Below are 12516 nucleotides of genomic sequence, written 5' to 3' on the forward strand. Positions count from 1 at the left end.
CCATCCCTAGGACGGGGAATGCTGAGGATTTGAAATTATGCCCGGTCCGTGCCATTAGAAAATACCTTGAAAGGACGGCTCATCTCCGGCCAGGCATTAAGAGCCTTTTCGTCTCCACGGGTATTACTAAGAAACAGGTATCCAAGAACACCATTTCCTTCTGGTTGAGACAAGTTATTGCCAGGGCCTACAGGGAAGAAGCTCTGGCCTTGCCAGGCGTCCCCAAACCCCATGACATCAGGGGTCTGAGTACGTCCTTAGCCTTTGAGAAAAACATGGCAGTGGGTCAGATCCTTCGGGCAGGTACCTGGTCTAACCAGTCAACCTTTACTGCCCATTACCTCAAGGACTACTCGAGGAAGTCCTTAGACGGGTTCTCCATTGGAACAGTCAGCTCCGCTCTCCAAGTGGTTTAACGGTAAAAGCCTCAGGCTCAATCGTGGATAGCAAACCGGGAGACACAGGTTCGTTCCCTTTCACCCTATTCCCCGTTTTTCCCTATCCTTATCGGAGATAACCCTCTTGTAACCATTGGATAACACATTCTCCGCAACTACGTTACTGGATTCAACTTCAGAAGAAGTTTTTCAAAGGGTGAGTACTTAGACACTAACGTAAGCTCTTTGTGTAGTTACCCTATCGTCCGTTTTCCTAGTATGTTTCGTTTATACCTAGGCCTCTTGGCTTCCGCTTACTGGGTCTGAAGGTCAGAAAGGCACTCCCGCCTCCTAAAGGGTAAGTCTCCTAAGAAAGTAGTTCGAGGTAAGTATTCGTGTTGGAACAAATCAAAAATTTTAACTAATTTTTATTTTTCCTAACATACTTACGAGAACTACTTTCGGGTAATGGCCCTCCCTTCCTTCCCCAAGTGCCTCTCTGCCCTTGCGAGTATTGTGCAACATCCGAAGAACTACTGACGCTCATGACCCAAGCGGACCTCGACCTAGCGCAAAAGCTACCCTCGGGGCACGTTCTCTTACGCCCGAGATAGCCCTCCATAGAAAACGGGTTTTAGGGTATCCTACACAAAACTCTGGTCGGTAGAGAGGAGATTACAGGTAACTCCTAAGAAAGTAGTTCTCGGTAAGTATGTTAGGAAAAATAAAAATTACTTAAAATTTTTGATATTTATAGAATTCTGCATGCTTTTTGTATCATTGATTTCATACATACAATTAACAATTATACCAGTAGAGTCAAAGTGGTCCTTTGTGAGAAAGATAGGATTTTATAATGAAATAAGATTGAAAAAGAAAGAATTTGGGAAGGCGAAGGAAGTCTTGTCTTTTGGATACTGAACTTCAAAGTAATTTTTGTTCTGAACTTATGTTGTCCGGAAATTTATGTTATAAAAAATGTTTAATCAATAACAACTGATGATGTCATTAAGATAAAACCAGTAAAAGAAATGTTACTCTAAATCATAAACTAAACCATGAATAGAATGGAGATGATTATCAATTTAAGTGTTGATAAAAATTTACAAATTATTGTTCCTTCATGATAGTAATCACTAAAGTGTTTATTTTCATCACAAGCCCATTATTTCATAAAAGCCTAATTGTACTCCAGAATCTCAGTGCAAGTCTGATGTCCAGACAGTATGATATTCTATTATGCTCAGAAAATTTGGTAGCTCAAATGAGGCACTCATCTCAGCTGCTTATTGTAGGTTTTAAGAAGCCATATTTTTAAAATGGGATTCCATTCCTAGGGCCAGGGGTATGGCAGTTTATATTACGACTGAGTACCCTGTTTCTCATAAGTCCTGCTATCAATGTGGATGTCATGAAATTCAGGTCATGAAAATATGTGGTGGCCTTAACTTTTATTCATTTCATACATTTGAATCAAGACTTGGTAGATTCTATCTTCAATGGTCTTCTTACCACTATGGCTAAGATAAAAGATAATAAAAAGTTCCTTTTTGTGCTTGTTGTTAATTTCAGTTCTCACTATAGTGAATGGTTGAATTCTGTTTCTCCTACTGATTGTCTTGGCCTAAGAACTTTGGAGTTTGCTTCTGAATCAGGCTATGAGCAAATCATGAGTCTGGTAATTGCTTGGACCTGGTATACGTCGACTGGCCTAGCATTATAACAAGCTAAGTTGATCCTCCAGTTGGGATGTCTGATCGTGACTTGGTTTTTTTTATTACTCAAGGAGACTAGAATAGCACTTAGAATGATCTTATACATTTGAATCAGTCACAATTGTATAAAGTGGCAGAGTACGATGTTCTCATAAATGAAAATCTGGTCAGCATAGTTGATAGTCGTATCCCTTCTCGTGTGTTAAAATGCAAAATGAAAGATAAATCTTGTTCCATTGATGATTGTAGATGTGCTTATTTGGAGAAAATGGAGGCTTATCATTTTTGAAAAGGTAACAGATCAGATTTGAATGGGAATAAGTATACTTAGCAAAGAGTTGTTGCTCAGAGAGTTTAGGCTTCAATTGGTAAAGAATACAATTTGACCATGAAAGAAACCTTTTCTGTTACAACCCAGGAGCATAAGTGGTCAGCTACCCTCAAATCTGCACTCTTTGGTGGAGACTTGATAGTTCTTATGCTACTTAAACCAGATGGCTATATCACTCAATGTCCAAAGGAAAATCAACCCTTATGGCTGATGTGTTTGATAATAAGTAGAGTAATTAGAAACAATATCTTCTTCATTCCTGTTTTCCTGAGGCTAAACTAACTGCTTTAGCTTTTTGGTCCTTGGAAATTAAAACATTTCTTGGACTTTGATGGCTATAGATGTGTAGACCTAAAAGGTATTTTTCCATTGTTGTTTTAAAAAGGTCAGCTTATTTCTTATCTCCTAAGTGGTTTGTTATTTTCCACATGTTAGCAAGATCATGTTCTTTTTGCAGTTGTTGGAAAATTGATAATGTTATACCATTGGATTACTGTGCTTCCGGTAACTCCAACCTGGCTGATTACTGACCAATTTCCATAACCACCATATTATCTGAAGTTTTTGAATGTCTTTAGGCAAAACATCTAAATAGACAGGCAGAATGTAATCATCATTTCATTATTTGCAGTTTGGTGTTTATTGAATTTGTATTAACTTTTTTTCTAGCTTCAATAAGCTGTATTGTTGTGACACCAAATAACTTATTTCCGTATTGATCAATCTGTCAGTTTCTTCAAAAGTTTACAAGGTTACCCTGGGTCTGGGTACATTATTGAAGATGCAAGAAAGAACTTTGCTTCTTTGATAGAATTTTGCATATTATGATTGATGGCCTTTTTATACAAACCCACTATTGACATCATGAAGTTTCTACCTGTTACAAGAGGTGTGGTAGAGCCAGCCCTGATGCACATCCTGTGTTGTGGAACTGAATGACTATAATTTATGTGGAGCGTCGAGAGGATTAAGTGGAAACATCAGTAAGGTTGTTGTAAGTTAGATGGTTTGCATATGAAAAAATAAACCTGGTTTTCTTTTTAAGCAATTATGTAATCATTGACAGGCTTGGCATAAGTAGAAGTTATTTTGTGAGGGAAGAGAACTTTAAGAAGCGATAGTTTTATAAGGTAAAAAACTATGTTATTATTAGTGATATAAGGTTTAAGGTAAAATGTTAAATTTTTGTATGAATGGAAACTGTGTTATGTCAAATTTGAGTTTTTATATTATTAAGTTCTAAAAGTGAGATTTGAAATATTCATCCCATCAGTAATGGTTATGTATTGAATTTTGTTTAGGAATGTGATGAAAAGAAGCATATTAAAGTATTTTTATATTTTCAGGAAAACAATTTAGTGATACAAAGTAATAACCAATCTAGTCATAACAGCAACTCGGCATCGGCTCTGTTTTCGAACATGGTTTCTTCGGGGCAGTTTAACTCCCACTCCCCATCACAGTGTCAGTCCCGTCAGAGTTCTCCAGGGGGCCAAATGACCTCGATGTCAGTTACTCCAACATCGCTGAGAACTAGATCAAACGTGTATACGAATGCGCTGACTACTCCGAAGACCCCTTTCTCACAGTCCCCTAAAAGTCATATGGCAACCTTGAGGTATGTTGATTGGGGCTCTTTACTTCTGTGAGATATAGAATACTAAAAGTCATATGGCAACCTTGAGGTATGTTGATTGGGGGCTCTTTACTTCTGTGAGATGTAGAATACTAAAAGTCATATGGCAACCTAGAGGTATGTTGATTGGAGCACTTTACTTCTGTGAGATGTAGAATACTAAAAGTCATATGGCAACCTAGAGGTATGTTGATTGGGGCTCTTTACTTCTGTGAGATGTAGAATAGTAATGCGTGTACCCTACTTATGCTACGAAAATTCACATACAAGTCTTTTGCTCCTATTTTAGGAGGGAAGAACAAAGTTTTGTGGATGGTCTGGAAAAGTTCAAGGATCAATTTCATTTGAAAGGCCTGGAATCTGTAAACCAGCAGACTCATGAGGGTATTATTTTGCTTTTGAGTGAGGAGGCTTCATTGCATCTTTATGATGTGTACAGTAGTATTATGATTTGCATGCCCTTCTGGTCTTATAGAAAGAGATTTTTTTTTTCATCTATAACCTCATGAGTCATCTGTACGTTTATCATATTTCTTGTGCTTTGTGTTCCTACACATAAACCGTTGGTCCTTCAAAATAGGGAATGGTTTCAGTGGAGCTGGAACTGCCATTGAATGCGTTAACAAGATAGTTAGCAACAAGTGATATACTTGGGCAACTAGCCCTGCCCACCCGCATGTGGGAGACATTTCAATTTTACTTTCAGAAAGTAAAAGATAGATGGTCCTTATTAGCTTTTTATGTGTAAAATGTAATTATTTTTTAATGCATACCTCATTTATTATTAATATTTTGTCTTTCTGTTTCAGCCGCACACAGTCACCGTCATTGTTCGGAGGACAAAATCTTCGTCTTCCCAGCTCTCCCTCATCACCAGGTCGTTCTCTCGGACCCTTATATTCACCCCGTTCAATGCATCCATCATTAGCGAATGAAACTCTAATGGAAAGCGAACCCCTCGTCCCAGATATCTGCCTGGATCATCTGTGGACTGATCATTCCTCTGCTCGTGCCACCAAAGCGTTCTTAACAGAAAGCAGCGTTGGCCAGAAATACATGTGCTTGATGTTAACACAAGCTGGAATGCTAAGATGCATCAAGTATGACTATTCCAACGACCACTGCAGTCTCATATTTGGGTCCATATCTTCAATTCCAGCCAAAGATGCTTTACCTATCAAAGCTTTGAAAATGATGATTGTGGTCGATGGAGGTGGTAGTCTCTCCTTGTACACTGGTGTATCTCATGTGTGCCGTGTTAACCTGAGTGGTGTGCCACTTTTCAACTCTTCCTTATTTAGAGATTTTTCGTCGCTCAACATATCATCACGCTTACAGAGCCCTTCTACTCCACCTTACAATAGACACAGTCTCCTCACATCCAGCCGGCCTGCGTCTGCTGTTGACCCAAAGTTTGATTTGGGATTATCTCCTGTAATAACAGAGAAGTCTGGTCTTGAGAGCTCCTTAATGGATGATCCTGGTTTGCCCCTCTCATCTGCAGTAGTTGCCTTGAGAGATGAAACAAATTACCGTGTAACCTTGGAGCATGCTAGTGGAATATTTTATAGAATAACTTTACCAGCAGTAACGTCTTCACCAATCGTAAAGCAAGCACTGGAAGCACTGCAGTATATCCTCCCTCGAGAGAGTGCTCTTCTGCTAATAAACAAGTGGTATGCAACGAGGAATGCTCCAGGCTCGGGAGATTTTTCCCCACAAAGCGAGTGGACACTGTTCTCTATGATGCTGCTTTCAATGATGGGATACGATACAGATAAGCTTGCTTTGACATCATGCCCAGTCGAAGCTTCGGGTTCATGTAGCCCTTTAGTTGCTACAAAGAAGTTCCGTGCCGCTGAGAGTGGCTCCGACAGCGACTGGGAATACATGTTGTCCTCGGCTTTTCATATGGCGGCAGGAAATACGTTAAGTGAGATACTTGGATTGCAACGAGTTGGGGTGTTACGGAAACCTCAGGACGATTGTAAAGCAACTGTTAATACTAAAGCTCCCTTGTTTTGCCATCTTCCCGCAGTTTTATTTTCCCTTCATTTGGTGTATGAGGATTTTAAACTGAATACTCTCCACTGGGAGTTTTGCAGTTTGCTGGTAACATGCTTGCATCAACTTGCTTCTGACATGCGTGCCGGTCAGTATCTCCATCACTACTGGAAAGATTTTCCGACTGTATGCCCATTAAATGGTGCTCCCACACAGGTTCCCTTAGAAGAAGTAAAGAATTTAACTATTCCTGCTTACTACACTGAATGTCCTCCTCATGTATTGGGACATGTATATACAATTATGGGAGGCATCGAAGTTGAACCATTTCCTTACATTCCTGAAGTATGCACTACAACCAGAAATCTTGTCTTGTTATATTGCCTAGCAGTAGCAAACTGTTCTTTGAATGATATTCCAGCCGATCGTTTCTTGCTACGTCTCAATCCCAGTGGACAAAGACAGTTTAACACGACAGATGTGATGATGGATTTGCAGTGTAAGGAAGAAAGAAAATCAAACATTCATGAAAAAATTGTTCTCTTGACAGATCAACTTGGATTGACTGTACGTGATATTCAGCTACTATCACCAGGGGTCTCTCTTGTACTGATGAACGCTCAGCATATGTGTCGCATGTATCCACCGCAGGATTGGCCAGCATCAGCTTATCACTTGATTCACAGGCCAGATCTTGTTGCTCAAAGAGAAGCAGCTACAAAAAATATTGGGCAAATTAAAGATCCTTTTAACATTAAAGTGAGGTGTCAGAGAGAGACTGATTCAGTTCAAGAAGTCAAAAAAGTATCTCAGCAATTGAAAGATGAAGAAGATGGAATGGAAACACTAGACATGGACATGCTAAAGCTTAGGTGGCGAGAAGATCAGCGTGTGGCAGAAGTCCGTCGGATGCTGTGCTCTTCCCGCGCAGTTACAATAAATATCACCCAGCGTCCAGAAGTCTCAGATCATGACTTCTTGGAAGAACAAGAGCGTCATCTTTATGCTCTTTGTATAAGGACAATGTCGTTGCCAGTAGGACGAGGAATGTTTACTCTGTGTTCTACTGCACCTATCATGACAGAAACATTGCCACTTCCCAAGCTTAATCTCTCGGGCAAAGCTCCGCCTCGAGGAACTGCCATCGACCTGTCAAGTATTGAAGTACCACCTAATATGGATATGTGGCCGCATTTCCATAATGGAGTAGCTGCTGGCCTCAAGATTGCCCCAAATTGTGGTGAAATTGACTCAACTTGGATTGTTTACAACAAACTTAAAGGCTCACTTGATAGTCCTACTGAACACGCTGGGTTTTTAATGGCCCTCGGACTGAACGGACACCTCAGGAATTTAGCAACGGTGAACATGCACGATTATCTAGAGCGAGGACATGAAATGACAAGCGTTGGTTTGCTTCTTGGTATTTCAGTTGCGAAGAGAGGTACAATGGATATCCAGACCACAAAGTTACTCAGTGTTCATTTAGAGTGTCTTCTGCCACCTACGTCTACAGAGTTGGATGTCCCACATACTGTGCAGGTATTGTATTGGCAGTTGAAACTGGTTTATCTAACCCACTTGTAATCATAAGTGTTAGGTTATGCTTTAAATTCGTATGGTTAAGTAAGGATGTTTGAAAATTATGCTGTTTTAGTATATATCTTATAATAAGTTGAAGAATAGAGGGAAATTTTACAAAGTAAATAATGGTTTAACCTAGACTCCTGAGTTGGTATGTAATATCAAATAAAGAAAAGTACAGTAATGCATAAATATGACTCGGAAAAATAGAATAATAAAATGGAAGATGAAAATCAGTTAGAATATTATTCTTTTTTTATGAAAAAATTAGAATACCTGTGCAGCACATAATAAAGGGTTAGCAAACACAAGTAAGCAAGGTTAGGATTGAGAAGGTTAGCTCCCTGAAATTTTGCCTGAAGTCCAGTTGTCAATGGGGTCGTGATTGCTATGATAAATCTTATTTTTATATTCATCCGTTATTTATAGGGATTTTCCATTAATGTTATGTCCAATAAAGGGATTTTGACAAAGGAAAAATCTATTTCTGGGCGAGGGACCTGTGTCGCTCAGTGAAATGCTCCTTAAAGCACCATTTCAAAGATATAAATACTGCTAAATATACCAGAGAAAAAAGTTGCATGGAATGCTATGAATATATCCAGCTCGCTCACCCCTAAAGGGTGTCGGTATTAAAACTGGGGCGAGTGATACCGCTACCAGAGATCCCTTTCCAATTAGACTTCTCCCTCCTCAAAATCCCCCGTTACTACGAGGTGTCGTTCACTACAGCTACTGCCCCCCCCCCCCCCCCCCCAACCACCACCACCACCACCACCACCACTACCTAACTTTCTCCCATCATTCCTTGTCAGCACCCGTGAACATTCGAACGTGTTTTTCGTAGCTCTGTTATTTTGTGTTTGTGAAGATGTGAGGCGTTTTGGAGATTCATGCTCCCAAATTGAGTATTATATTTGTCATAGTATTATTTATTGTTATTCTATTTTTCTCATTTTTATTTGCCATCCTGTACTCTTCTTCCCAGTGTACGTATACATTTTCTGTGCTAAGCATGTAATTTTAGAGCTCTGATACAGGCTGATGTTTAACAGAATACTTTAAAACTTACTTCAGCCTTGCTTAGCCTGTCAATTCATCAAAAAGATTGTGTGTACAGTATAATAATTATAAAGTACACTTCATTAATTGCTACCATAGTTATTATCCCTGATTATTCTATCTTGCAGCTAGTTATGAAATCAAACATCTACAGTTTGGGTGGATGCATAATGCTAGAAATTAGATTTTTACTTTGAGAAAACCATAACTTTAATTCTAAAGTGTTTGATTTTCAGCTTACAGATGTTTCCTTAATGCTTGACATAATATGAATTAGTTTGCTTAGACATCCAAACTTTGCTTTCAACATGATGTTTTAAACCCCATAATTTCTTTGATATATAAGTTGAAAGTTGTTCGATTATAATACTGTACTGCATTTAATACTATTTGCAAATTTGTATTTTAAGGTTGGTGCTATAATTGGAGTAGGGCTTGTGTACCAGGACACAGCTCACCGTCACATTGCCGAAGTTCTTCTGCAAGAAATTGGACGACCGCCAGGACCTGAAATGGAAAATTCAAATGATAGAGAATCATATTCTTTGGCAGCCGGATTAGCTCTGGGTTTGGTTCTTTTTGGAAGGGGCGGAGAAGCGGCTGGCTTCACCGATTTGAACATTGCCGGGGAATTGTACCATTACATTGAAGGCGGACACAAAAGACCTCTTTTTGGAAGTAAAGAAAAGAAGTCCCCAAGTTACCAAATAAAGGTAAGAATAGATTTGCTACAACTTGAATACAGTAGTAGTTTTGATGCGTAAAAGCACAGGAGAGGAGAAATGATTTCATGTTAAAAATCTTTGATAAAAAATTTCCTCCTACATTATACTTAAACAGTAAACTTCTAATAACTTGAAAGTCCATTTATCATTTTCTATATTTATATTTTGAAAAACATCTGCATATCATCCTCAAGCACTTAATATCCCTTTTTTCATATTTTGTGATGAAATGCAAACTGCATTTGCAAGAAGATAGCAGCTTTTAGTTTTTCAATTCGGTGTACGGCCATAGTTGTTGGTACGGTTGTTTGTATAAAATCTTAGAAACCTAAATATTAAGTCTACTGATTGAAACCAGCACTAATAGTTCATAATGAATTATGATTTCAGGAAGGCGAATGTATGAATATAGACGTCACTGCTCCTGGCGCCACGTTAGCGCTGGGCATGATATATTTCCGTAGTAACAACAAAGCTATTGCTGAATGGATGGTTGCTCCAAGTACACCTTATTTACTGGACCAGGTAATAGTTTATCTAAAAACTATAGTGTGGTCAAATATTGTTCTTTTCAGTGGTTCATTACTATCTCCAGAAATGCATCAGCTTTAATAAATGACAAGTGTTGTGGGATAATGAATCTGACCTTAACAAATTAACATAGTTCAAAATAACTGTTGGACTTTGTTCTTTGAACTTCAATGAAAAGTAATGCTATTCCGTCCTCATATTCATCACCATCATCATCTTATACGCCTATTAACGCAAAGGGCCTCGATTAGATTTCGCTGGTCGTTTCTATCTTGAGCTTTTAATTCAATACTTCTCCATTCATCATCTCTGACTTGATGCTTCATAGTCCTAAGCCATGTGGGCCTGGGTCTCCCAATTCTTCTAGTACCTTCTGTAGCCCAGTTAATTAAGTACTGTATTGATAATTTTACTTCTGAGAATATGATGAATATCCAGGACAACACTTGCTTTTGCAAGTGTTTTATAGGTTGTCCAGTTTTAAGCCAACAAAGTACATAAAGTGTGGAAAAAAAAACCTTGAAAAATGTTGTCATAATTCAAAATTTTTATCTAATTATTGAAATTTTAAGAACTTTCAAGATGCTAAATAAGATGTAATGTTTTCTGTAGGAACAAACCCTTTAGGTTAGCCTTATTAGATTCAAGACTTTCATCTTCATGGTTTGGAAATTGTATTGTTAAACAAACTGTAACCCAATCTTTAAATCACACCTGATAGTGAATACCATAAAAAGACAACTATTATTGTTATAATTATTATTACTAGCCAAGCTACAACCCTAGTTGGAAAAGCAAGATGCTATAAGTCCAAGGGCTCCAACAGGGAAAAATAGCCCAGTGAGGAAAGAAAATAAGGAAATAAATAAATGATGAGAATAAATTAACAATATATCATTCTTAAAAACAGTAACAGCGTCAAAACAGATATGGCTTATATAAACTATTAACAACGTCAAAAACAGATATGTCATATATAAACTATAAAAACTCATGTCAGCCTGGTCAACATAAAAACATTTGCTCCAACTTTGAACTTTTGAAGTTCTACTGATTCAACTACCCGATTAGGAAGATCATTCCATAACTTGGTAACAGCTGGAATAAAACTTCTAAATTGGTATTGTTGATGTAGACTCTTAAATTCTCTGTAGAACGCACACTCTTTGTTGAATGAGTAGCACGTAGATCTGTTTGCAAATATGATGAATAGATAATCTTTGGTATATTTTATCGCAACAGGACTTCCCATTGTTTATTCAAGTGTATTATAATGAAAAGTTCTTTTTCAGGTAAGGCCAGATTTCCTTCTGCTACGCACCATAGCCCTTGGTTTGATATTATGGGATGACGTTGTACCAACTTCCCGCTGGATTGAAAGCCATGTCCCTGCTACTGTACTTACTCACGTCCACCGAGGTGGAAATCAGTCGGCTCCGGGGATTGACTATGAATCAATGCATCAGGTTTGGCGTTCAGTGTTTGTTTTTAAAATTTACTTATGTAAGTTATGATAAGGAAAAAGAATTTCAAGTACAGTATGTATATGTGTGTGCTGTACACTGAAATTTTTTGCTAGAAGTACTTTATAATGTATGATATACATGCGATACTGAGCATTTAGCATCCCTCTATCAAATCATGTGACATACAGAGCAAATAAAGTTTTGTGCGAATAATTCCAAACTGCGAAACAAAAGTTATTTCTATGAACCTCCTCCTGATGTTCATAATGCTTTCATCTCCGGAAGCTTGGTTATGTTGACGTTAACCCGTAAAAATGAAAAAACTACCCGTTTTCTTTCCTTCCTTCCACTATATTAATGGCTCTAGTAAACAATGTGGCTGACTGGGTCTACCGACAATAACATGCTGTGCTTGTCGTATTGTCTTTGGTCTTTCTGTCACTTTGGAACAATGTTGATATCTTTAAAGGTTTGAAGGCTGCTCATGAATGGCAGAGGCAAGAGACAGTGACATTGCCCTATCAAGCAGGACAATAACTGAAAGACTGACCATATATACATATGATCAGTGCCCAAGCCCCCTTTCCACCCAAGCTAGGACCAAGGACGGCCAGGCAGTGGCTGCTGATGATTCAGCAGATAGACCTATAGGCTGCCGCAAACCCCCATCCTAAATTCACAAATATGGTGAGGTTGCAGCAACTAAAGAAACTAAAAAGTTTGAGCGGGACTTAAACCCCAGTCTGGCGTTCACCTATCAGGGACGTTATAACATCGGCTACCGGGTTGTGAGGTTTTAGTTCATATTTTAATAGTTTAAAGATCTTCTGGGTTTGTTAGCAATTGCAGCGCAATTATACAAAGGTATCTTTTTTTGGTGATCATGATCCACTTTTACTTGTGGCTTGTGCTAGGTACCATTTTTTATTCGAGGGATTTGTTGTGAGGAGTGTAAAGGCCTCTCTCTTCCTCTTGGAAAGTATGTTTCATGTTGCTGATCAGATAAAAGTCCAAAGCATAAAAGAAAGCTTACTTTTAGTTTATTGGGAAATCCGGAGAAGACTAGGCTAGTTGATTATAGAGGG

At 38.5% G+C, this 12516-nt stretch overlaps 1 protein-coding gene across 2 annotated transcripts in view; it reads left to right on the forward strand.

Moving 5' to 3' along the window:
* The window catches only part of shtd (shattered), a 59571-nt gene that overhangs the window by 17860 nt on the left and 29195 nt on the right, over nt 1-12516 (forward strand). The window contains exons 7-11 of one of the 2 annotated variants that reach the window (XM_068374971.1): nt 3770-4041; nt 4869-7605; nt 9120-9422; nt 9825-9959; nt 11258-11431. In XM_068374971.1, the coding sequence (XP_068231072.1) occupies nt 3770-4041; nt 4869-7605; nt 9120-9422; nt 9825-9959; nt 11258-11431 (3621 nt within the window). Of the gene's footprint in view, nt 1-3769; nt 4042-4089; nt 4109-4868; nt 7606-9119; nt 9423-9824; nt 9960-11257; nt 11432-12516 lie in introns of those variants that run through there. The other variant, XM_068374972.1, reaches the window with a different exon arrangement.

Source organism: Palaemon carinicauda, chromosome 6 (assembly GCF_036898095.1).
Source record: "Palaemon carinicauda isolate YSFRI2023 chromosome 6, ASM3689809v2, whole genome shotgun sequence".
In the NCBI taxonomy this organism is placed as follows: domain Eukaryota; kingdom Metazoa; phylum Arthropoda; class Malacostraca; order Decapoda; family Palaemonidae; genus Palaemon; species Palaemon carinicauda.